Source organism: Drosophila mojavensis, unplaced genomic scaffold (genome assembly GCF_018153725.1).
Source record: "Drosophila mojavensis isolate 15081-1352.22 unplaced genomic scaffold, ASM1815372v1 contig_19, whole genome shotgun sequence".
Taxonomy (NCBI): Eukaryota; Metazoa; Arthropoda; class Insecta; order Diptera; family Drosophilidae; genus Drosophila; species Drosophila mojavensis.
Window position 1 is genome coordinate 312,895 of NW_025318726.1, and position 27,869 is coordinate 340,763.

The 27,869-nt window shown below is 37.1% G+C and overlaps 1 protein-coding gene and 1 long non-coding RNA gene across 6 annotated transcripts in view; one reads left to right on the forward strand and one right to left on the reverse strand.

Moving 5' to 3' along the window:
- The first annotated feature begins 5,577 nt into the window (after nt 1-5,577).
- Nucleotides 5,578-27,869, forward strand: part of LOC6572591 (zinc finger protein rotund) — a 53,095-nt gene continuing 30,803 nt past the window's right edge. Inside the window, exons 1-5 of one of the 5 annotated variants that reach the window (XM_044007621.1) lie at nt 5,578-6,131; nt 6,923-7,769; nt 16,422-17,021; nt 25,181-25,282; nt 27,309-27,351. In XM_044007621.1, the coding sequence (XP_043863556.1) occupies nt 7,293-7,769; nt 16,422-17,021; nt 25,181-25,282; nt 27,309-27,351 (1,222 nt within the window). In that variant the 5' untranslated portion in view covers nt 5,578-6,131; nt 6,923-7,292. Of the gene's footprint in view, nt 6,132-6,719; nt 7,770-14,191; nt 15,410-16,421; nt 17,022-25,180; nt 25,283-27,308; nt 27,352-27,869 lie in introns of those variants that run through there. The other 4 variants (XM_044007622.1, XM_044007623.1, XM_044007620.1 and 1 more) reach the window with 4 other exon arrangements.
- LOC122756863 lies at nt 15,348-19,618 on the reverse strand. Its single transcript, XR_006356723.1, has 3 exons — nt 19,233-19,618; nt 18,708-19,111; nt 15,348-15,430 (listed from the first exon to the last, which is right to left on the reverse strand). It is a non-coding gene; the product is annotated as an uncharacterized LOC122756863 (long non-coding RNA).

The following is a 27,869-nucleotide window of genomic DNA, read 5'->3' on the forward strand; positions in this document are numbered from 1 at the left end:
AATTAAAAACTAACGGCACAAGTCATTAAATGACATATACAACATGTACACAACTCAGCCTGTGTGTATGTGTGTGTGTGAGTGCTCAACATATTCAAAGTTGAGCGCAATCAAATGCGCTGATTCCAATTGCAAGTTCTGCGCGCACAAAAAGCCGTTTACGTCCGCCATAAAAAACACAAACAAAACGTTTTTGTTTAATTAAATTAACAAAATACGCGACCGATAGCCAAACAAAAACTCGCATATTTTGCACGCCAGCAACAGCAGCAACAACAGCAACAACACGTGTCTGCTGCTTCGTCAACTAACCTACTCAAAGAGCGAGAGAGCGCCGCTGATGCGCGCTCTCTTAAAATGAACGCGTTGCTGCTTGCACTGCTTGCCCACAGGCCTGACCTGCGCTCTCTCGCTTGCACAGCCCCAACTTGGTTGCCTGTTCAAGTCCATTTGTCTTGTGGCTCGCTCGCACCTGAGCGCTGGTCCGTAAGTGGCGTTGCTATCTCGCTCGCCGACTGGTTTCAACCCGTTTCAGCCAATCGGCAAAAAGCGACTCGCCATGTGCGCACCGCACACAAAAAAGGCGGAGCACAAGTGCATTCCCTTGCTCCCTCGCACCCCCGGCTGAGGCTCGTAGGTGCCCGGGCCCTATGACGCAGCGCGGCAATGGCGGAGGAGCAGCGCTGCCAGCCTGTCTGTCAACCAATTTGGCGTCCATGACCAACCATGACGACTTCAGCTCCAACTCCAACTCCGACTCCAACTCCGATTCGAGCGTCGACAACAAATGCTGCGGCTTTACATTTTGACATTTCGCACGCACAGCTGTTCCTGCTGCTCCCGTTTGCAGCCTTCTCGAGTCCTGCTGCGGTTTTGCAATATGTGAAATGCATTTTCGAAGATTTCCCACTGCGGTTTCCACTGCTAATTGCACGTTTTCTCCAGCAACTAAACAAAGCAAAGTAAAAACTTTTATTGCTGTCGGTTTTTGTGCTTTTGTGCTTTTAGTTCATTAAACTGTTTCAAATCAAATTAAATTTTTCGGTTCATTTTAAGATACAATTCGAATCGTCTCGATGGTGGCTAAAGAATTTTTATATGTACAAAATGTGTCTTTAAGTATAATTCCATAAATTATAAAAAGTTACAAATGGTAGCTGATTAACAATTCGGCCATGGATTATTCTTATTTAAGATAATCATGTGTAGAAAATGTTGCCATTTTTTTGGTTTTCTATAACTTAAATTTTTTCAATTGTGCTAATATCTAAATTAAAAGAAGATGGCTGTGATGATTATATAACATTTTTAAAAGAATATTTAAATAATTACTTTAATATATAATTTTTTTTTTTTTAATTGATTTTATTTCACTATATATTTTGTTATTTCAATATACTTTGGTTAGCTATGTATAATCTAAGGAATTATTCATATTAATGTTATATATAATATATATATATATATTTGTAATATTATTGGCTGGTAATAATTGGAGAGATCAATATGTAATTTTTTCCCAAATTTTTAGAAATGGTAATAAAAATAAAAGAAACAAAGTTTTTTGTATAATATTGTCTTAGAATAGTTACATAAAAGATAAAAAGAATTTTAAAAAATAAAATTAAATAAATAAATAAAGTAAAGGCAGTTCGAATTAAAAAAAAATATATATATATATATATATATATAGATATATATAGACCGATATATCCTAAGTGCTCTCAAATGTATTTAAAATGATCTCTAAATATTTATTGTAAAATTTATAATACTTAATTTTTATAGCTTTGTAATATTTAATAATTCAAATAAAAAGTAGGTAATATTATATTTTTTGTATTTTAAAATAATAATGCGCTTAGCTAATTTTATAGCTTGCATTAAAATTTAAAAAAATAAAAATTTTACAATATAAAAATATATTTAACATACTTGATTCTATATTAAAATATGTAAATGTTTACATACTTTTAAAAAATATAATAAATAATAAAATGTATTCAAAAACACTTGTACAGAATTCTTATCTCTCTCTGAAAAATTTGAATTTCCAATAGAATTTTAATATTTTATTTGGTTTTGAGTCTCAATAAAGTGAGGTGACACAACGCCAGTGTAATGCCTGCTGAAGAGCCATCAAAAACCCATTTGAGAATATCAAAACAGAATCAAATAATACAATATGTTGCCCTATGTGGAAAGTGGTTTAAATTGCATTGATGACAGTGCAAACAGTTGGAATGACAGACGCGATAAGCTCGCCATTAATAGAGGCCAAACAAATGGAAATTCAGCACGAACTAATGTCGAGGCTTGCCAGAGAAATAATTGACAAAAAAAAAAAAAAAAAAAAAAAAACAGTTATACTAATCGCGTTGTTGTAGTTGCCGTTGATTGAATGAAATAATCAAATTAGCCGATAAGCGCCGGGCAGCGCTGCCAGCGCTCAGGTGAAAATGCACTTTGCAGCTTTATTATGATTATTGTTTGCCGTCGCGAATCGTAGCGCTAAATAAAGCAATTTCCTAGTAATGCAAAAATGGCAAACATTACAGCATTGCGAGCGTTTCGCATTCCATTTGCAGCGGCCCCCATGTACCATAATATTCCCCAAAGGTGGCAACGTTGCAGTTGCTGTTGCATTGATTAACTAACTTGCCATTGCATAATGCCATGCAGCTCGACTCTTTATTTTCATTTCATTTAATTTTTTAATTTTATGCAGGCGATTTTCCCCTACGGAATTGTTGCAGTTGTCAGCCGAGCCCAAAAATCCTCTTCAACAAGAGCAACAACAACAACAACAGCAGCAGCAACAGCGATGACGAGCAAAGCAGCCATAGCCAAAGAGCGAAGAGAGCAGCTGCATGTAAAAACTGCCAATGCTGCCAGACGCTGCACGAAAAGGAAACAAAAAATGCCAATCCAAAGGCGAGCAGCCGGAGAGACAATACAAAAACGAAAACGAAAAAAAAAAAATTGCTTCGTCAAGTGCTCCAATAAAAATTCCGCCGCCTTTGGCGCGCGCTGCACTGCTCGCTCCTCAGCATTGGCTGCGCTGCTGCTGCCGCCTGTTGTCTCGCTCAGTCATCTTTTTTTCGCTTAAGAGAGCGTCCTCTGCGCTTTTTGCGCCGCTCGCTCTTGAGCTTTCGTTTGAGTGTTTTTATGTGCACTTGAAATGAATACGTGCGATTATTGGCCGCGTGTGAGAAAAGAAAAAAAATTGAGCGAAGCTGAAAAAAAGCGCATTTATACGGTTATGTATTTGATTTTCGTTTTTGCTAACGGCTCTTGCAGACAAAAAGAGAAAAAAGATTTTAATTTGAATATTACATGTATTAAAAACTCATTATTGTTGCCCGATCCGCAAAAGTTGGTCAATGGGCTAATGTGCGTCCAACGCGGCGGATGCTTTTCTGCCTCTTTTTTTTTTTTTTTTGTCTGTGTATTTTTTTACTACTGTAGTACGCCCACTGTTGCCAGCGAGTAACCCTGAAATGGAGAGGCTTCGCTGTGGCGTGCAACACTTCTTCGATCCACGCTTTTTACTGGCTCGGATGAAAAGATATTTATATTCATTTAGTTTAGTTACTTCTACGATCTATTTATAAAGAGTTAAGAATTTGGGCTATTATTTATTCCAAAATTTGTTTGACTATTCAAAATATATCTACTAATAATAAATTTCGGTTTCTTGACAATTGATTTACAATGGTGTAAAACTTAAGATATATAATGATAAATAATAAATCTTTGGTATCATAAAAATATTTTTTCTTTAAGCGTAGTAAATAAAGACATATGATTTATTTCCATGTAACTAAGGTTTTCTCAAGAGCAATTAACAGTAATACAAGCTAAGACGACTAGCCGACCTTCCTAAATATATAAAATATTTTTCTCGGTTAATATTCTTATTATTATAGGAAAATTCGTACACTTCGCTCTGTATATTTTGCAACTTGTTCAAAAAACTCGCAGCAGAATTTTAATAACGTTTTCATACATATTATGTTGATTGATTTGTGATCTCACATTGGCTATATCTATATTGAACTTTAAATTCAAGAATCTTTTGTAATTATATAAGTAAAATAAACCGAATATTTTATATATTTAATAACCTATGTTCGATAGCGCTTTGATATGATTACATTGAAGACGGAATAGCTATCGACTATCTGAGTTTTATTTGTATGTTCAGTGCTTTAAGAGAACGAACCAACGGACAGGACTAGTTCGTTTCAGCTCCTCGTCCAGGTCAAGACTGTATGTGCCAGATATATACTTGTTTTAATAAAATCATTATACTCTTAGCTCTTATTTTTAACGTGATCTTATTTGAATTGGAATAGCTAAAGCATAATAAGCTATATAAAGTTGAGAATAACTAGATTTTATAAATATATTAATATCTTACAATTTTTACTATAGCTCTTTAATATGGAGAATTTTAACCATTGTATGAATACATACATATACATGCAGTAATATATTTTGTCATATCGCATACCTTAGCAATAAATAAACAATTTGTATAAGTTGTTCTGCAGGAATTCGTTCTTGACATGCATAACAGAATGTATTTTTTGTTAGTAATCTTAAGTGCAATAAATAAGAGAGTGAGGGACAGAAAGAAGCAAATCGACTATTTCACCCAGAGGCGATTCGTTAAATAGTTATCTCTAGGCTACGCCACAGCCTGATTCCGGTCAGCTCGCAGGCCATGCAGCATCCCAGGACGAAGATGACGATGGCGCGACCGATCTGTATTCCATATAATACATTACTCTGGGTGAGCTCATCTTCGCCGTTGAGGGGGACTCGAAGGCCTGGCTTATTGCGTCTAAATTGAGTTCGGGTTTCTTGGCTCGATGCAGTTGGATTGGCAGGAGGAGCAGGAGGAGGTGCATCCGACATGTTTAGCTTGCTTGGAGCTAAAAGAAGCTCTGTTATGGATTGTCAAAAATAAATTTCTACAAGACAATTTAAAATTTTTTAAAATTAACAACAATGACAATGAGTTAAAGACACGCCTACTTAAACCGTTAATTATAGCGGCGAGTAGAACTGTAACTTTCCATTTTACTAGCAGAATGACGCCCACGCCCACGCACACGCCTACGTCTAATGTGCAACACACGCTCAAAGAGCAAAAATCAAATCAAAGCAGCTCAAGAGCGCAGCAAAGCAAAAACCACAAACAACTTTTTTACCGTACAGAGAGCGTTTCCCAGAGAGCGCAAGCTGGAGAGACAGAAACAGTGCGAGAGAGAGAGAGAGAGAGGGAGAGTTGTGTTTGCTTTGCTTGCGCGCGCCAAACAGAAGCAAAAAGCTGCGCATGCGTCTCAGTGACCCCCCGCCCCGTCCCGCTTCCACACACAAAAAGCTGCTACGTCAGAGCGAGAGCGCGCAGCAGCCACAGCAAGAGCGCACGTCTCTATCGATGTGCAAGCGTGTGTGTGTGTGTGTGTGTGTGCTTGCTGCTGTCGACGTCGTCGTCGTCGTCGCAGTGGCTGCGATTTGGCGGCGAAGGCATTTGAATGTTTTTTTCGCTGGCTCAGCCAGCATTCGAGTTCGGAATTCTTGCGAGCTGGCAGCATAGTTTTTTGCGGGCCACAGACTATCGAGTAGCCACTGTAGCAGCCAGTGGCCAGCAGCCCAGCCCTGTGGACACTAGCAGCAGCAGCAGCAGCAGCAGTAGCAATCGCAGCAGCATCTCAGTGGACAGTGGACAATTTTCAGGCAGGCTCGAGTGGCAAGCGAGTGCGTTTTTTGTGTGCGAGCGCGCGTTACGTCAAGAATTTTGTTGCAGTCGCCAACTGCAACGCATTTTCGTCATACCGCAGCAGCAGTTGCAGCTGGCCCTTTGCTCTGCATTCACAATTAACAAGCGCGTTAAAAAAGTGCAACAACAACAACAACAAACAAGTGCAACATATTGTTAAACAGCTACAACAAGCAAAACAAAAAATAAAGAAAAAAGCCAAACCAATAAAAGTGCTCTTTGTGAATGAATATTGTGAATGCATACTGTGACGCCATTTTAATTACACTCAGAATAATAAAAGTGCATCTACTCGCTGTGCCTAATTGTCCAGCATCTTGCGCAAAAGTGAAAGTCTCAAGTAAATACAACAGAATAAAGATTAACTTAATCGCAATGAATGCCGCATTTGAGTGGGAGAGTTACAGGTCTTGGAGCTACAAAAGTAGTCGAAACTCTAGAGATTAGAAATAGAACATGAAGAGGGAACAAGGTATAAAATTTAGTAACTGTTGTTTAGACTGCGTAGCGAGCACTGATACAATATCTTAGACAATATTTCGATCCCTCAGTCGATAGTTTAGACAACGTTTCGAGTCTTCACAGGATAGTTTAGACTGTATTTGAGAGTCTTCAAACGATAATTAAAGAATTCCTATTAGAAAAATTACCCTAATTATTCTTTTGATTTTCTAAAATTTTTTTAAATATTTCGGTTTTTTTAATTTGTTCTGCATATTTACTAATAATATAAAAACGTTTCCATTTGATGATAATTTTAACTAATTTAAACACTATATATACTTTGTGCAACGCTGATCTAGATTTGACAAATCAATTCAGAAAGGAATCAACTTTAAAAACATAAAATTTGTCATATATTTTGTGAAAATTGTTTAAATTTATCCACCTCTTCATTTAGATTAAATCGAGTATTTTCCGAATTTTTTAGTATTTTCAAGGTCCGCTTTAAACCGAATATTAAAGTATTTCCATAGTTGATGTTGTATTAGCTATTAATATATCTAAAAAGACCTTAGAAAACCAGTTCAGTCAACGTAGAAACATAGAACTATCTTGCTTGAACATAACTAAGCTCTTAGAAGATATTCAGCTATAAAGGCGAATTTCTTATAATTTATTTAACAATAGATCCCATGATGATTGACATAATTTTCAGGCTCCAAAAGAAAGCTGTAAACCGAATCTGTGAGAAGATAAAATATATATGTTCCATGTGCTAATTTGACATCTGAAACTAAGCATCGAGTTAAACAACTAAAATCTTATACAGATTAAAGTTTAATAAAACCAACTAAAGGAAAACTAAATTTGAATAAAATCCTCATGATAAAAAACCAAGAAAAAAGTTATCAAATGCATTGCCTAAAGCAAAAAGTGTTTTATTGGTGAAAAGTGAAAATTGAATAAGAAATCGCACAGAAATAGTAATTTCTGAATCGAAAAATAGTGCTGCAAGTGCGAGAGATAGTGTTGAACAACGCCGCAGTCGATCGGCTAAATGATTATGCATGGTACCTGGTACAAAGGACCACAGCTGGCGCATCATCCACACACCGACTACCATCAGTTCCGATCGTATCCATCGTTCGTAGTGACGCCGTATCACGAGGGTCATGCGGCCACGCCCTGCCCACCAACGCCCTCAACGCCCTGCCACAGCAGCAGCAGCAGCAGCAGCAACCATGGACTCGGACTTGGTCTTGGACTTGGACTTGGTGTTGGAGTTGGACTTGGCCAGAGTGCAGCAGCCGAGCCGGCGCCAATAATTGTCGAGGGCACATTCGCTGCGGCCGCCGCTGCCGCCGCTGCTGCAGCTGCCGCGCATCCCGTTGCAACAGCTGCAACAGACGCCAGAGCTGCGCCCAGTCCGGCGATCAAGATCGAGCAGGTGTTCGGGGAGCAGACGTCGGGGCACTCAACGCTGGTCGAGGACTATGCCCTGGGCCTAGACTGTCCCGTGGAGCATCAGTTTCGGGTGAGTTGCCACATGCCGCCGCAAGGGGCGTGCCCCAAACCAATTTCCATCAAATCATCCAATAACACTTAAAAGCCACAAAAAAATGGGAGAGTCGCCAAAGGGCAGCGGCAAAAAGCCGACAGCGAGTAAAAAACATGACAACAAACACGCCCCCAAAAACACGCACACACACACACACCCGCGCACTCTTCGAGCGTGAGCGAACAAGCGAGCAATCGGGCGAGCGTGCGAGCGAGACAGCAACTGCTCGCTCTTAGCTTTGCTTGAAGAGCGTCGCAAATGTTTTGAGTGGGTTTTTTGCTCTCTTGAGTGCATTGGCTCAAAGCTTGCGTTGGGTTTTTATGGGCGCAGGACATTTTTTGTGCGGCGCTGGTTCGCGCACAGGATATGCCATAATTAGGCAGCGAAAGTGTTGCGCCCGAAAGCTTTCAGCAAAAAGCTCCGCAATTGAATTAACTAGCGCTCGAGCTGTTTGCTAAAGATAACGGTGCTAGCCACAGCAACAGGTGGCAGCTCGCAAATATCCTTTATGGCACAGCGGCAAACAACCTGTGGAGCCTTGTTGAGCCTTTGACGTTGACTGATGCAAGTCAGAGAGGGGCAGGTCAAGATTAGCGGAGAGTTTATTATGAGAGGAAATGAGTTTTAATGTGACGGGTGAATATTTAAGGGAAAGGGAAAATGATTTGTGGATTATTTTATTAACTTAATGTTTTATTTTTTAACAATATTATGTTATATAAAAGTGTTGTGTTTTATCTTGTTGATTGAGGAATACAGAACCAACTAGTTATTTTATACTTTAACATAATCAATTATAAAGTAAAAATTTATTTCATATATTTAATATTACATTTAGTATATATTTAAATAAACGTAGTTCATAATTAGGATATTGAAGGATATTTCACTAAATATATATAATATGACATTTTGTATATATTTAAGTAAACATAGTTCATAATTAGCAAACCACAGGAAATTAATTATATCTAGTAATTTATTAAAAATGTTGAGGGATGTTTCGGTTATTCTCGCATACAGACTGCAAGGAAAAAAAACGGTTAACAGTTATTTGCGAGCTATGTTCCTAAATTAACGAATATGTTATGTCAGTATTAATATTTAGTTATTTATTAGAGATTATAATTAATATAACATTTAAAATAACTTAAATACTAAGCACTGGCACCAGGGGACTTTGAACAGTTTCATAATAACTTTTAGCTATTTTAGTTTTCATTTCTATATTGTTTATTTCATCTTCTTCGAACTACTCTTTCTATTACTTATATTCCTATTATATTATATTCTTATATATTCTTTGCCTACTGAAATACTCCTCTCCCGAGTTTTACTTTTATTCTTTGCTAATCTTGTTTACCCTCTCCCTCTCTCTCTCACTCTCTTTCTCGATATTAGGATCTATATGTTATCTTAGCATATCATTGATCAAACTCATAGAGAGACAACTGTTATTTGCAGCATTTACTGTTTTGCTCACGCATAGCGCTTGTCCCTTTATTTCAATTATCCTGCAACGGGGCTGCGCTGCGCAAAGGCCACGTTCAGCTTTTGCTGCAGCCGTACATCCTTTGCCGTTGACAGCGAGTGCACAAGCAAGGCCATGCATGTCCATGTGTGTGTGCGTGTGGCAAATATTCGCGCTGCCAACAAAATCCTAGCACATAAAAATGCAACGCATATAAAAACATATGCTTCAGCTCCTGTTACAGGACACTTGTTTTCTCCTATTTTTATTTTCTTCCTCCTCTTCTCAGCGCGCGTTGCATTGACGCTGCCGTCGACGACGCTGACGCTGGCAGCGCTGCCAGCGCGTTGCAGTTGTGGGCAAAAGAGTTTTCTTGTTCCGTTTGTTAAGTTGTTTTTAAGGCGCTTAAAAAAATTGAAATGAGAAGGAGATGGGAAAGAGGAGATGGAAGATGGAAGATGAGAGAGGAAAGTGTGCAAGGATAACAGAAAACAATGTAGCTTTATTGACCAATTATTGAGGATAATAACTGAACGCAGAGGACTATGTGATAAGATTGGGAAAAAAATAAAAATAAAAAATACATAAAAAATAATAAAAATAGTGCAGGAGCTAGGACTCTACAAGGATATATCTATGTATATATATATGTGTACATATTGTATGTATATAATAAACAAAATGAAGGCAAAGGAATTGATGCTCATGAAATGTTAACGGCCAAGCGTTGACAGCGCTGCCGACGCCGGCGTCGCTGCTCGCTTGAATGTTGAATGTTTTTATCCTTTCTTCGATGTGTCGTCGCTGCGCTGCCTGTGTGAGCTTACATATATATTTGTGTGTGTGTGTGTGTGTGTGTGTGAGGATATCACACGGTTTTCGCTTTTCTTTTACAACTTTTTGTTATTATTTCGTTTTTTGCTCCTTTCGCAATGTATTTTCTTTCAGTGGCTGCTTCATGTGAAGGCAAAAAAAAAAAAAAAAAAAAGAGAATACAATTTCACTTGAATTTTTTTTATGCTCCTGCTGGGTGTGTGTCCTGGGTCAGGACCTAGTTGCTGCCGCTGCCGTTGCCGTTGCTGCTGCTGCTGCTGCTGCTACTTCTTGAGTTTCCTCTTCGCGCGCGCCATTTTTGCTGCTGCTACTTACAACAAACATGGCAACGACTACGGCTGCTGCCATAAGTCGTCCTGCCGCTGCTTCCGGCGCAGTCGACGCCGACTGCGACGCTCACGATTGTTGCATGTGTCCGTGGCCTTTGGCGCGCTGCAACTGTCGTTGTCTTCAGTTCGCTTGCGTTTGGCCAAATCTATTGGTCGACGGCGCGACGTGCGCGTACGCGTCGCGTGTTACATTCACCACACCAACGCCAGGTGGCGCCACGTGACACCCGCACAAACAAGACGAAACACGCCAGCAAATCAAACAACATAAACATACGACTAACACAATTAGAAGCATCACCAACAGCCACAAGTGCAGCACAGCCGCAGCTTCACGTTTCGTGGGAAACATCAGCTCAGCTCCACCTGGCTGGGATATACTTACCTGACATCAGCTGCACTGTATCTATGGCTTGTGTGAAGCATTTGCTGCATGCTGAGACGATCAACACTCTTTTTGCTCAAAGCCTGTTCAAGTGTTGGAAAGTTTGTGAAGACAAAAGCTTTGGTGTATTACATTTATCACATCCAGCTGATGTCGTTATTATCGGCAGAGTATTGTGTAACAGTGCTGCACAATGTTGAAAGACTAAGCTCTCTTAGGGTTGAGAAGAAAGTATCAGTGCTGCATAATTCTACAAGAGTTGGCTGTCTTAGGTTTGAATCAGTGTTGCACAAAACAGGAGGGAAGGTTTTTGTGAGCCTTGCACAATAACTAGATCTATGCTTAACCTACTATTCAAATAATAATAAATTAATAATAAATAGAAGTCTTTTTTTATCAATTAGTAGTGCTGTGTAACAGTGTTATAATAAGGTTTTACAGCCTTACAAGGCTTGTACATCCTTTTTCAAGCAAAGCTTTTATGAGCTATATAAGCTGGTTAGAGAGAATGTAACAACTTTATTTGAAAAAGTTTTATCTTATTATTTTATGTATATATAATATACTGCATACTTTTATAAAACAAAATGTTGAATAGCATGCGTTCTTAGCTAGAAAATTGTATTATTGTTTAATATTATTTACTTCTACTTATTTATGTTATTTTTATTTTAGTTTATATGTTGCTGTTTGTTTTTTTTTTTTTTTTTTTTTTTTTAAGTTACTTTTTTATTGTTTACTTTATTTATTTTTGTTATTTTTGTATATATACATATCATTATTCTATTAAATTTATTTTATTATAATATCGATTTTTTTTATTTATATACATATATGTATTTAAAAAAAAAAAAAAAACTTTTTTTATTTTAATATCAATTTCTACTTAAATTTCAATTTGTTATTTAATTCTGTTTAGTTCAATTTTATGTTTTGTATTTATTTTGATTTTGCTGTTGCTTTAATTTGTGCGCATATTTTGGCCAAGATAAATATGGCTGATGCATTAATTAGCGCCGCGTAGACAATTTGTACACAATTGTGGGATAAATTATGTGGGATTAAGGCGATTTAGACGTGGAATGCCTGGGCAGTGGGTTCATCAACTACTTAATATACGGCATGTAGTATAGGTGCCTAGACCAATCAATATATAATGATTATGCCTGTCAAGGACTGCAAAAGTGTTAATCCTTTCGCTTAAAGTTTTTCCCTGTTTTTTCCTGATGGCTTCAAGCAAAGCTTAACTTTTGCCCTCTTGGGACTTGAATTTGTTCAGTGTTTCCTCGCATAGAGTATCCGGAACGCTTAACACCAGCTCGTCTTCAGCTGAAATAGTACTTACAAACTTTTTAACACACACACGCACACAGCCATAAAGTGCTATAGCAGCAGCAGCAGCACCAGCAAAGAAAACATAATAAAAATCACAAACATGAGCAAACCGTATAAAAGAAAATCAATCTGCCGTGCTGTAACCCAAACCTTGCTCCAAATGCACAGCTTACTGGACTAGACCGGCTCGCTTCCAGTCTCAGGGCCGCCCACTCCGCCCCGTTTGCTGCTCCTTCGCCTGCCCGCAGGACATCGCGCACATTCAGCTATATATATATTTTTTTCTTATACGTTTTCTTAAAAGAAAATGCTGCAGTGCGCTGCAAATGTATGTCTTTATAACGGCAGCGTGCATAAAAAAGGAGCAAGGAGCAAAAATTATAAAATAAGAAAGAAAAAAATATAAAAATGAAGCACAGAGAGCGAAAAAATAAAATAACAACAACATCAACAGCTCTGGCAGACGAAGGCAGCAGAGCAAACCAAGGCGAAGCAGCAGCAGCAGCAGCAGCAAAATGAAAAAGAAAAAAATACATTCACAACATACAAAACAGTTTTTACACACAAACACATATGTGTGTCTGTGTATGTGTGTGTATTTCTTTGTATACATATTTGACTGCTTCGCGCGCGCTCGCAATTTCTTTTTGCGGCTTCAGCTTCAGCTGCTGCAGTTTGAGTTTCTGTTGTTCAGTTGTTGCAAGCTATCCCACGCTCGCTGACTGCACGACAGAGACGGACGGGACTGAGACAAGAACTCCACACAAACACACACACACACACATACGCACACACACACGCACACAGAGAAAGAGAGATAACATTGACTACGTTCAGCAGCAGCTGCAACGCGGCGTATGTGTAATACGCATACAACTAAAGCCTCAACTTGCAGTGTGAAACAGAGCCCGCGCAATTGATTTATCTAAGATCTAACATCAGATATATCTCACAGAGAATATATCTCAAATAACATCTTTGTGTGTATTATGTGTCTGTTACGTTCCCATGCAAGTGGCCCGAGCGGTGGCGTATACGTGATGCGGCATGAAATAAATAAAAACGCGTGTTAAACGCGTGTTTTTTCTTGCTTTGCAAGCTCAACTGAAGCAGCAACAAAAGTTCCTAAAGAAAGTGCAAAAGTTTAAAAATAAAAGTGAAAAATCGCAACGTGAAGTTCCTAAGAGGCACAAAGTGCTTGAAAGAAAAAAAATAAAATAAAATAAATAAATAAAGAAAGAAAAATATATAAAATTAAAATTAGTTCAAATATTAAATAAAAATAAGAAAAATGTTTATAAATTAATAAGATATTAAAAATACAATTAAAGTATAAAAGAAATATACATATATTCATTGCGGATTTACAACAAATAAAGAAAACAAATCGAGTTTGTATTGCAAATAAAAAATTTAATAATTAAAAAAAAATAATATCAAGGCAAAGAGCTTTAAAAATAAATAATTATTATTATTATTTTTTTTTTTTTTAGAATTTTTTGCTTTTAAAAAAATTTATATATCTTATTTTAGAATGTTTGCTTTACATTACTTTTATTAATTTGACCTCAATACATGTACAATATTTAGTAAAAATATATTAATTCAGTTTTATATAATTTTGTTCATGCATGTATATTTTCTAAATACTTTTTGATCACTGATATTATATACAAAAAACTTATATATAAAATACATACATATCATTTAAATTTGAAAAATATTTATCTTAAATTTTTGTATTGTAAATTATATAAAAGAATTTTTATTTATAGTTTATTTTAGTAAATTTATAAAATTTCTTTTTAAAATGTATTTTCTTATTTTATTTGAATTTTTGCTTATATTTATACAGTTTTTATATTTTTAAATATATTTATTAGAATGTATAATTTATAACTCAAATTTAATTTAAATGCAAACCAATTATGTGTAAATTTTTTATATCACTAATAAATGTTAAATTGTGTTAACATTTAAAATTTCTTATTTCCAATTCAATTCAATTCAATTCAATTGAGATTTAATTTTTTAATATTTTTTATTCCGTTTTTAAGTCTATATTTATTCAATGCAATTGTAGAGCTCTTTGCCTTTAACAATCTGTTTTAGCTCTTCAAATAAACGAGCAGCCAACTAATCTAAAACACATTCAACTCAAACAGCGACAATCTGATAGAGATCACAATAAAATCACAAAGAGCTAAACGAGCAGCGTGACACTGAATGCAAAATCAACAACAACAACAACAACAAATCAACCAAAGCGACGACGAATAAATCAAACACAAAGTCTGCAACAAGCTGCAAACTAAACAAAGATGAAAAAAAATAAATAAAATTCGTGAAAGGGAAAAAATGAAATAGAAAAACTTGCTAAATGAAAATAGAAATATTTTTGCGCGCTGCCAACATTTTTCAAGGTCATTCGAGATTTTTATTTCTGTTTCTGTTGCTGCTTCTGTTTACATTTTTATTTGGACTTAAAAACAAAAACTGCATCTAAAAATACAAAATAGAGTTTGAGGGGCGGCAGCGCGACAGCTACAAATAAAACATAGCAAAAAAACATTTCAAAACTTTTTCCCGGCCATCAAATAAAAGTTTAGCAAAAGAAAAAACCAAACCACTCGACGCCTTCACAAAAGTTTTCGGTGTTTATTTTTGTTTGTTTTTCTTATTTTGTTGATTTTTTATTTTTCGTGCCACTCGTTGTTTTTGTTGCTCGCCTGCGGCTCGTTCGCAGTTTTGTTTGCATGTGTAAATCGAACCGCACGAGATAGACAATTTGTTGGGCCGAGAGCCCACGCGAGAGTGAAAGTGTGCAAAATACCTTTGCCTACATTCGAGGGCCAGCATGCTCAAGGATCAGCTGCGACGCCGCCGCACCCAGGACTTGGGCAGCTACATGGACGCCCTCAGCGCTGGCACGGCCACGCCAGCGCCCTTCCTCATGCCCGCCGAGTTCTACACCAGTCTCTTTGCCAGCGCCGTGCTTCAGCAACAGCAACAGCAGCAGCAATGCGAGCCGAATCGCTGGTACCCACAGACGCCTTCGCCCACGCCCACACCGCCCACCAAGCCAGCGGCTGCCGTCACTCCACCACCCGCCCATCTCTCGAGCAATTTGCTGTTCTCCGCCGTGTGCGTGGCCGCCGTCGAGTCGGCGAAGCGCAGCCAGCTGAAGCCGCAGGAAGCAACTGAAGCCAAGGAAAAGCAGCAGATCCAAAACAAAAATCACGATGCAGAGCGGGTCGAACATGTTAGTATACGACAGTAGTTCCTTAAAGAGGGAATATATTAAATAAATAAAAATATATATTAAAATATATTAAAATATATAAAATATATAAAATATATAAAAATATATAAATTGCGAAATTCATTTAAATTGCAAATATGTTTTATCTGTCGTTCTTACTATGCAACTTTTTTACCGTTACTTATACTTAAATTAACATTTTAATGCTGGAAGATTTGATTTTTTATTGTTAAAAAAGAGAAACAAAAAATTTAAATAAGAAAAAATTTAAATGGGAAAAGAATATTACAAAATAATATTAATACATATATAAATATATAAATATATAAATATATAATTAATCATTATGCAATTTGTTTCATTTTCTTTTTAAGAATAGATTATTTTTTTTTTTTTTTTTTTTTTCTTTTTATATATTATTTTTTATTCTTAGATTTTTCCAGCACTCTAATCAATTATTTTATGAAGTTTTGAATAGATAATAATGTATATTGCGACTTTTTAAACACATCATAAAATTAATTATGATTTTGGGAAGGTTTTCAGAACATGTTTTCATATGAAACTCCGCCATGCATATACTAAACTCAGACTCTGTTATTAAGCTTAAAAAAAAGACAAAAAATGCCCCTCCGCTGGATCCTTAACTCTTGTCCATTCGAACTGTCATAATTAGCTTTAAAATCCAATTAAAGTATTTCAGCCGTCGCCAAATTGTTTAGCCTCTACCTCAGCACACAAAAGAATCCTAAGAAAAATATCAAATTTGGTTTGTTTGCTAATGCTAATTATGGGTCGCCCAAAAAATACAACAAAATAAAAACTGGCTGCTTCTCTCTCTCTCTCTCCCTCTCTCTCTCTCCCTCGCTGGCAATAGCAACAACAACAATATGTACAATCATCAAAAAATCATTTAATATTTCATGCTCAATGCTTGGACAGCAGCAAGCCAAAAAATATGAAAAACCCTTTTCAAGCAAAACAAAACAACACAATTTGTTCTCCCTTGCAGAAACCCCAAAATAACAACAACAACAGCAACAACAACAACAGCAACAACAACGGCAACGGCTACGCCTGGCCAACGGGCAACGAAGTCGTCAACAGCCACAACAACAATCAGCACAATTCACACGCAGCAAACGCTGCAGGACCTGGACAAGGACTCTCGCCAGCGACGCCGCCAACGCCGCCCGTGGACGCCAGCCAGGCCGGGTCCGCAATTAATTTGAATCCACCCGCAACACAGACGCACACGCAGAGCCGTGCAAACTACGCCAATTCCGTAAAGTCGCCACCGGAAACAGGCAGCGCGCAGCCATCAACGGCTGCCGCCACCTGCAAAACACACGACAACAACAACAGCAGCAACAACAACAACAACAACCACAACAACAACAACAACAACAACGCAACTGCTGCCGCTGTGGCAGCCGCTGCAGCCGCCGCCGCCGCTGTCAACATGCCGATCGGCGGCGTCCAGGGCCAGAATCCCACCCAGGGTCTGGTCCATTGGATGAGCGCCGTGATGGCCGAGCACATGACCGGACAGACGCATCACGATCCCAGCACTGCGGTCGGCATGCACTACATGTGGAATGGCAACGTTGATGTGAGTATCCTACATTCGCAGCACTCCATTAGGGGGCGTGGCAGTTGAGCACTATCTGATAGCAGAAGGAGGGAAAGAACAAAAGTTGTATATGAACATACCGACTGCTTGATACTCGCTCACTGTCCAAAAATAAATATTGAATCTATGCAGGAGTTAAAGTTTAAGCTATGGACTAGATTGTTTATCTCAACGTACCCAAGATTGAACATGTATAGTTTATAAAAGTAATTATATATACAGCTAAAAATCTTTTATCGAAAATGATGGTACAGTCGCTAAATTTATAAAAAAATATTTATAATATATATAGGTATAAAAAAAGTCGAATTTTATCGAATCTCCACATCTTCACATTTAAAGAAGTTCTACAGTTGGAAAATTTCTCAATCTCCAAGGGAGTCTTTATGGAAAATTTGAAAAGGTCATTAGCTTGGTAGGGATATGGGAGCAGTAGCTATACAGTAGCAGCAATTCAGTAGGAGCTATTATAGATTAGAGAGCAGGAAACAACAGTGGGAGAATACAGCAGGCGGCTATAGTAAGAATTCAGACCGTGGGGCATCTGCCTGCTAAAAAACCGAAACTTACTACTATTTACGCCAAGTCGGCGAAAGACTTCATTAACTCTATATTTTAACACATTTAGTCAATGCAAGATCACATCTGATAGCAGTTAAAAAAATCTCTAGCTAAACTAATATACTCCTTATGCGCCTTGAACGAGTATCAAAAGAGAACAAATTGAAAAAATGGAAACTTTTTTCGGGTTTTCTTTTTTTTGTTTTTTTTTTTACCTTCCCCCAATTTTTGGCGAACTTTGCGCAAAGTTTTCTGCAGTTGGCAGCTGCTGGAGTCACCGAGAAGGCGTTGGACTACATCGCTGTTCAGAGTGGGCGTGACGAGGGCGAGAAGTAGAGTAACTGGCGAAAAGGAAAGCAGCGCTTCATAATTAATAAGCGACTAAAAGTTGACGCTCTAAGTGAATTAAATGAGCGCTTCGCAAAGAGAGAGCGCTAGAGAGAGAGAGAGAGAAAGAGGGAGAGAGAGCGACTGGATATGAAGGGGAAGGACTGCAATAGAGAAAGTAGCTAATTGGTTAGGTGACTAGGGTAATACGTGTGGGTGTAGGTCTCTAGTCTCTAGCATTTTTTCTCTAGCTGAACTGTCAAATTAGTTATTGGAGAAATGCGTGTAAAATATTCCATGACTGCAATATAATTGTATTATAGATTATTGGAAATGTATTTTTGGAGAGTTTGGGAAGCTGGAAGACTTGCTTTAGCAGCCGTATTACTTATCTCATTTCATTAGTTAAGAGCTATCTGTAGAAAGCTACAATTATCATAGTATATATATACATATGTGTATTTAATATCGTTAGCTAGTAGCTATTATTAAATATAATATAATAGAAACGACGTATAAATACACTCTTCCCTAGACAAATTCAGTTTCAAATGTTAGTTGCAAGGATCTAAATATAGTAGGATCCGGTTATAAGTGATCGTCGTTATACCCGGAAGAAGCTATGACCATATAAGTTTGCTCATATAAGTGTGTACGCAGGCTATAAGCGGAGTCGCTATAACCAGAATTGACTGTAACAGCTTCTCATTTTACAGCTACAATTGATATATACAATCAGAAATACACAGTCTCTATTTAACATCCATGGAGTTATACCTTTGCTTGAGTCATCCTAATGCACTCTTTGCATAGTTGTTAAACGCATCAGTTGCGGTTCGTAGGCTCGCTCAAAGGTCTGCCGCAAGTGCAAGGACCTTGACCACGCAGCGAACCAGCTTCATGACAACTCATTCCTGTGCTGCTGCGGCGCTGCTCAAAGGACTCCAACTCCTGTTTCAAAGCTGCTTGGGCAGCTGCTGTCCAACACTGCTGCACTTTCACTCGACTCGAACTTCAGTCGGCAACTGACCAAACCCAAACCGTCTCTGTCTGTTGCCACATGAACGGAAACGAGACGCGAGTCCTCACCCACTCCTCCCCTCGCTTGGATTCCCTCCCCATGACAATTCCAGTCTAAGTCCAGCTGCCTTCTCCTCTGCCCGGCACAAGCGGACGCGACGCTGAAATAAAAAATAAAAAAAAGAGTGTGTCCTTTGAGCAGCATCCTGCAATTTTTTGTTATCCCTTTTTTCCCCGCAACGCACATTTTTATTTTGCATTTTTTCGCTCTTATTTTCGTACCTTTTCTACTGCTTCTTTCATGGATATCCTTGCTCTTGACTGCGTTTTGCTCTCGCGTGCCACGCAGCAAAAAATTCTTGGAGTTTTTTCAATGCTCTCGTTTTGTTGTTGCATTTTTCGCGTGTTTTTATTTTATTCATTTTTACGTTTTTTCGCCCTATAAGATGTAAACAAGTTTTTCTTTGCGCGTTGAACTTTGTCGTTTTTTGTTGCTGTCTAGATTTAATTTTTTGCTTACTTTGATTTTCTTTTCATTTCATTTTTTACTCGAAATCGCTCTCCTTTGCAATGGCTCGCTTTTCACTTTTTCGTGATTGTTTTGAATGGAGATTGATTGTCTCCAAGGACAACGGCGGGTGAGAAAAAGTGTCTGGAAAAGGTTGTTCCTCTCCTCCTCCTCCTCCTCCACTCCGCGGTCGCTAACGAGTGCTTTGCCCTTTCAAAAGCAATTTCGACGCCTGCCGACTGATTTTTAAAGGATATCCGCAGTTAATTAATTTTTTAAGGTTCCACAATCAGCGCGCAGTCAACAACCAGCGAGTTCGCCTTCTTGTCACTGGCATTAGTGAAATTAGTTGTGAAACAAGAGCGACTCTCTCGCGAGCGAGCTATGCAAAGTTCTCTAATTAATTCTGAGCGCAATTGCACTTAATTTTCTTCACTTCGTCTTGGATTGAGAAATAGCCCAACTTGAAATTGCTTTCGAGCAGGTGCGTGCGCAATTCCTGACTAATTAACGCTTAACTTCGAATAGAAAGGCAACTGGCAAATTGCCTCTATCAAATAAAAGGTTTAAGCTGAGCGTAAATTCCCCGGGGGAGCAGCTGAAGAGATCTGGGGAATGCACTCAATTATTAAGAGGGGCATTAGTATGATATTTGTGATTAGTATAGCAGAGTCTTGGACAACAAAGTGCAAAATGAAAAAAATAAAAGTATAATATTTGCTGAGACTATTATATATAGTCAAAACTCTGAGTCTGCATGCCAAAACAATATTCTTGAAGATTATTCTAGACCAATTTTAATTATCTTAGCTTTTATTTTATAAAATATACATACTTATATCTCTTCTTAAAGAGAAATTTGAACATAATAAGTGCGAATCTTGATGTTGAGCAATGCAGTTAAATCACTCTATTAAAATTTATTTTTAATTTTTAATCAAAAAATCTTTCCTTAAAACTAAATGGTCTATACTTTAAGCTTCAAAAGAACATAAGTTGGCAGCTAGAAAGGCGTTGATTAATATAGGTTGATTTAAGATATGTATAAATTGAGACTTCGTTAAGATATCCCGTAATTGAGACTAAATAAAATGAACAACAACAAAACAATATTTAGGGTCTGATATTTTCATACGGCTAATTGGATATTCTATAAATGCAAATTCTGGATATAAAATGTTGTGTTGCATATATAGCCAATTACAATCTGAGAAAGAACAAGATGCACATGCACAAAACCAATATACTCATTTCATTTTTGTGAATGAGTATAAATACGCTATATAAATGAAAAGAGATATTGAAATATTAAAACTGCTTAAATTGCTTAAATATGAGTATAGACTTTTCTTGACCTCTCATATTCTATTATTATTAAAATATTAAAAATTTTTAAATTAAAAAATGATAAAGAGAACAGGCACGAAACAATATACCCTTTTGCCTTGTAGAAAATATAATGGAATAGAATTCGGTATGAAATTATGTGCCGGGTCTAGTAGTAACCATGTATAAAAAATTTGTTAATTAGAAAATGACAAAGAAAATAATAATATTTTTTGTATATAAATGACTCCATGAAAGTTTAAATAAATGTAGAATGTGTCTAAATTAGAATTGCTTTTAGAATTCAGTGCGAAACAATATGAGCTATTAGCTTCATTTGCAGTGATTATTATTATTGAAAAAATTTAACAAAAATTGTAAATAGGAATATGACAAGGAAAACAATCTTCTGCAGTACAAATAAATCAGATTTGCTTGTCGGATTCGCTTGGAAACAATGTGAGTCATTAGTCAAATTCGCTGCGAGCCGTACTTTAAGATTCCAATTAAAAAGTCAGTCAGCCGACGGGCTGGCTGGTCGGGCGAGGGGAAGGAAACCCTAAACCACAGCACGCCTCACAACAAAGCATTGCAATTAATACTTATATACTTCAATTAGAAAAAAGTCAACGTGACGCTGAAGTGAAAAGCGAAAAGCAACAAAATAAAAAGAAAATGAGAAACGGGAAATGAAATGCGAGGGGAAAAAGTGAAAATTGAAAGGCTAAAGCGCAGCAGGGCTGGGGCAAGCGGCGAAAACTGACTAATGGGGCCAGTCGAAACGATATTCCGCTGCGCGGGGCGCGCTGCGGGTGAGAGAGGGTTGGCTGTCTGAAAAACCGCGAAAACCGCTACCAACTTCAATTTTTAAAGTAATTGCTATAAAGTTGAGCAAATTTGAGCAGCAGCAAGAACAACAATAGCCACGAAATTCTAACCTCAGGCGGGGCTTGTCCGACTGGTCAAACATTTGAACACACACACACACACACTCACACACACATATATGCGAGTATATCGCTTTGCTAGCCTCTAAATGCAAGAAAAAAATCAATAGAAGCAGACAGCGCCGCAGCATGCATAAAGAGATGAAGCCCAAATAAGTTAAATACAAAAAAAAAAAAAAAAAAAACAACAACAACAACAACATAAAAAAAAATTAACAAAAAGAAAATGTTCCCAAAATGTAAAGTGGAAGTCTGGAATGGCCAAAAGGTTGCTACAATGTGCACAACGCGCTTGGGCTTTTGGTCATGAGCTGGGCCGGTCGGAGGCGGGGGCGGGGGCGGACCGTTCGTTGGGGGCGGCAATTGCGAAAAAATTCACGTTTTCCGCCTAATTTTTTGTTGCCTCTTTGCTCGCTAGACAGCATGCTGGACATAGAAACTGCACCACCCGGTGGTCATAGCACAGTCGACGGCGGCGTTGGCGTCGCCGCTAACGTCGACGCCACAGCGAAGGGGTTAAAAAAAATTTTTTGTTTTCGATTTTTTTTCCACTAGCAAATTTTTTCCATTTTTTTTTTCTGCATCCTTTTTCTTGTTTTTGCTGCCTCCTCTTCCAAATGTTTTGGTCAGTGCGCGTGTGGGAGTGAGAGGGCGAACGTACGCTTGTTAGAGAGAGATAGCGATGCTGCTGCTGCTGTTGCTGCTGCGCTGTACCAATATTCCATTTGATTTCCTACTTCTTCTTCTTGTTCGCCTTTTTTTTTTTTTTTTTGCCACTTTTCTTTGGGAAATTTTTTCGAAATTTCGTTTTGTTCCATTTCTGCTGCGTGGCGGCTGGACGGAAGCTGGCGTGGGCCAAGCGACGCCTTCATCAGCAACTTGTTGTTGTTGCTGTTGTTGTTGTTGTTGGCTGGCTTGCTAGCGTGTTGGTTAGAGGGAGCTTCCGTTCGTGGCGCTGTCGCTGGCTCTGGGTCTGGGCCATCTTCATCAGCAGCTGCCAACGCAGCATCGCACGTTTGCTGTGCGTGTCTGTGTGTGTGTTGGTGTTGGTGCTGGTCTGCATGTGTGTGTGTGTGGGTAGCTGTGTTTGCATTTTTTGTAGACATTTCTTCTACTTTTTCGTTTGTCCACCTACTAACTAGTCGTTGTTGCACGCACACACACACACACACACACACACAAGCTCGCAGCTCGCTTTCCAACACTGCACTGTGGGGAATTTTGCCGTTTTTCGGGTATTTAGTCATTTTTGCGAAGTATGAAAATTTATAATTTTTTTATGTTAACATCTTAATAAAACTCCAAACTTTAAGGTACTGTACCCAAAATGTTGAATAACAGTCCACTGTTAAGCCTAACAGCTGTTAAAGTCAGCTGTTATCTTCGAAAAGCATTTGCCTTCAGCTTACAATTTGTGTTAGCCGATTTTCAAATCATCGTTATTCAATGACCAGACATTATTTTTGAGAAATTTAAAAAGGATATGAATTTGTAGGGCTTCTACTATGCGTTGGCTTAAAAACCAATTGATGTTTGAACTTATTTTAATCATTTATTGTATAATTAGCAAATGTTGTCAAATTTCATTTCTTGTAAATAAAATTAAACTTTGCAAAGACATATAAAACAGCCACCAGGGCGCACCAGTGTAATTCCAATTGCATGTTATAGAGTAATCAATTGGGATCTTAGTGCCTTTGTCTCAATGTGCACTTTTGCGCACAACCGGCGCAAATCAATTTTTAGCAGGTGACTATGAGCTGACCTGTGTGATATTTGGCTCAATGAAAAAGGCAACTCTAACCAAGAAATAGTAATTGTGATTTTGAAACTAAATAAGACTAATATTGATTCAACTTATAAATGATATTAAAAAAGCAAAAGCCGCTTTTTTTGCCAAAATATAAATTACAAATGGAAGAAATGCAGCAGGAACAAAAACTAGCTGACAACTATGAATGACTGCCTATGACAGCAAATGTTTATAAAAATAATTGTTCATTTGAGGCAGATTATGGAAAGTACTGTTCATCCTGTAGGCTTTTTTGGTAAGGAAGCGTCTGATTTGCCCAACCAGGTCTATAAATCAGACTAATTTCATCATGCATGAGAGCATGAGAGCAGAATCCATAATTTCGCTGATGGTTTTTAACAATGGATACATCTGATCAGATTATTTCTTCGGCAAATCTTTAGAAAAGAGTTTGAAAGCATAAAGGTCGCTGTCTAATGAAGTTGTACGTATTGTATTATGTAAAGTTGAAGGCACAATTAAATCAGTTGAAGAACCCGAATTTTTTTAGCGGATCAATATTTCTGGCTGATTTGGAACTCGAAACTGAAGAAAACTAATTTCGATTTTATGAAAGTTCGATTGTTTTCAATTAAAATTATTATTTTAAAGTATGAACAAGCAAAATTCTTAAAAAAAAAAAAAAATTTTTAATACAAAATTTTAATAAATTTTTTTTGGGTGGGCGGTGACACGCCCATTTTTCTAAAATATATTTCTGATGGTATACATATTAATAATACAAAAACCGGATCAAAAAATCTGGCTTAGTTTTTAAGTTATTAATTAATACCCGATAATTTGGATTTTTCCCCATAGTGCACTGTTGCCAAAAAAAAAAAAAAAATACAAAGAAAGCAACAAAAACTAACGTTGCGTGGTTTACACACACACACACACTACCACAGCCGCACACACTCCCACACACACACACACGTTGCTGCATTTCACACGCTGTGGCAACTCCCCCTGCGCTATGCAACACTTTTTACTCTACCCATTTTTTGTTTTTTATTGTTTTTGTTTTTTGTTTTTTAGCTGTTTTGTTTTAGCTCCACTGCAGCGAAAGCCGGCGCACTTTTGCCGTCGCTTTGACACCTTCGATAGTGTAACGCGGTTTTCTATTTCAATTGACACTCCCCTTGCCACATAGACTGCGTGTCTATATATTTTGTTGTTGTTGTTGCGACAAGTCAAAAGCTACGTGAGAACCAAAGCACTTTGATTTCTATAAGAGTATTTATTAATTTAAAAAATAAAAAATAAAAAAATTTATTCATCAAATTACCTCCAACGAGGTAATGGTGAATGTATAATAAAAATTGGACTTTATTTAATTTATTGAATAGATTCCATTGAAATGTGACCAGGGCACCAAGAACTTTTTTTCAAACAAATAAAAAAGAATATTTTTGTCATATGAGAAAAGAGAACTATTTTTTTCAAATATATTGAAAGATTTTTTAATTGAACTAAATTAATTTCATCAAATACATATACCTATACTAAGGTACAGTTAAATTATATTTAATGTATTCTGGTTTATTGCGGATACTACTCTGGTCTATGCGGATATATTCTCTGCGGTTATCTGCTTTATATATTATACTAATTGATCTTCCTTTTGCTCTCTTTCGCATCCTCTAATGTCGTGCAGCATGCCAAGGATATTAGCGATTACAATCTTTGGCCACCGACGCCGCGCAGCCACCAGCATGCCAGCGAGCATCATCCGATGTCGCTGAAACAAGAGTACGAGGTAAGTGTGGTGCTAGTGGTGCAAGTGGTGCAGGCAAGTGCCGTTAAATGTCCATAGATTGTGTGGGTATGACACTCTATGCCACATACAAAACAAATAAAAATGGCAAAGCCAGCAACAACAACAACAACAATAAAATGGCAACAGCCATAGCAATAAAAACTCTAACAAAAAACATTCCTAAAATTCGCGCGATGCCGCTGATGTCACCCCCTGACACGCCCCCTGCAGACTTGCTGCTCTGTGCAACATTGTATACAAATAACTCTATTTGTTTATTGCTGTTGTTGTTTTGCCAGAGCCTTGCTTTATTTTTTCTAAACATATCGAAAATGTTTAGGCCAAAGCAGACGCGGTTTTTATTTAGCGCGAGTTTCTCTTTTTACGGGGTTTCCTGATATACACAGATACATATATTTCATTTTATTTTGCCATGTCTGGCACGGCAATAGAAAAAGAGAGGTAAACAGAGAGAGAGAGAGAGAGAGGGAGATAGGGAGAGTATGAGACAGTCTCGAGGCTTTTAACCCATATTCACAATTTACATGCAATCGAAAGCAGAAGCCGCAGCTTACATATTTTTCACAATGTTTTTCGGTTTTTCTATTCCTATTTCTATTTCTATTTTATTTTTGCATTTTTTCAACATATTTTTTCAGCACTCTCGCTTAGAATTTTATTCATGTTCTCATGCTACAAATTTATTTTTATCTTTTGGAAATTTCAATACGTATTCGACTTTTCATTTAGGATTTGTCAGTTATATGTATGTAGAATTTTTAAATTTATTTTATTTATTTTTTTTTTATTTGGCATTTGCGCAATCAAAACCATAATTCGTTCTTTGTTTTCTTTGATGTGTTCTATTCCGTTTAGTTTGGTATTTAATTTTTCTGACAGTTGCTCTCGATTGAGTTTTGATGCGATTAGTTAGTAAATATACAATTGACATTTCATTTTACAAATCAAAATTGTATTTAATGGCGAACACAATCCGTTTAATAATATTAATGAAAGCTTCATTAAAGCATAATAAATATACATTTGTTATATATATTTTTCTTTATTTTTTTGTATGTATTTATTGTTTAATCATTTATTTTAAATTATTTCTGTGTATAATATGATTATATTTTTTTACATATTTTGAAATTAAAGAGTTCATAGAGCGCATATTTTACTGTCTTTATACATTTTATGTTTTATGTGAGATGGTCAAACTTCAGATGGTTCGATACATATTTTGGCAATAGGTTTTAAAATATCTAATTATCAATTTACTATATGTAAAACGTTCTCTAGAAAAAGTTTATTGTGGTTGCTCCATATATTGTTATATTTTCTTCCCTTCTAAGAGTCTGGAAATTATAGCTCGCAAAAAACTATTAACTCATCAAATAATATTCAATCACTCTTGCTGAGAGTAAGAAGAGTCTTCGGTTCTTTTCGTTTTTGTTTTCTGTTATGCGACTTTAGTGGAACTGACACAAATATAATATAGAGAGATTTAGGATTTATACTCGCACAATAAGAGTTCTGTCTGATCACTCGAAATCGTTGAAGAACCGACGCAATCAGTTGCTCTCTGAGTTGAGTTTCTTATTTTTATTTTATTTATTTATTTTTTTTTTTCTACACTTACCAATTTCTTATTTAATAATTCATATTATATTTTATAAAAAGTATTTTTAGTTAAAGATATAAAAATACAAATAAATTTATTAAAATTAATAATCTATTTAATTTATTACAATTAATTCATTCAATTATCACAGATAGGCATAGGAATAAAGATTCCAATTATGCAGATCCCTTATTAATAAAAATATCTAATAAAAAAATATATAATAAAAATTCATTGTAACGTGTATATAATTTTATTATTATTATTTTTTTTTTTTAAATTATCATCAAAGATTTTCTAAACAGTGCTCTTAATTCGCTAAGAAAAGAATAGAAATAAACAGCCTAAAATCTTATCATTTGATATGTGATTAATAATTGATTAACTACCTTTGCTTTGCAGGCCAAAATGAACGATCACCACCATCACAATAATCTGCAAAAAGGTGAGTATGGACAGCGGACTGAACTGAATCGAACTGTCGCTTCCCTTTACCCCAACTCGTCGCCTTTCAATGACCTGCCCCAAAACGTGGAATACCTGACCCAGGCGAACAAGTTTTCCAGTTGGCTGGGCTCCTTAGCCTCCTGCGCTTAATTAATTGCTCACAAAAACAACAAACGATAATCACGAATCTCGAGCAGATATGCCAAGGCAGTAGGAAGGGGCGGCTAGAGGAAAGGGGGGAAAGAAAGAGCGCGCGCGAGTTCAGATTGCAATCGGCAGCGAAAAATGCATACGTTGCATATAAAAGTTAAATTGCAACACGCGTGCGGCATGCTGTTGGCCAAGACAAAGGCTCCATTCAGCTAAGGACAGACGCCGAACAGATACTCCCACGAAAGATTGACCTTTAACTGAAGGAATTGCAGGCGCAGCAACAGCAGCGGCAACAGCAGCAGGAGGCAGAGTAGTAGCAACAATTGCTTACAACATGTTTACATAAATTCCTAAAATGCAAAC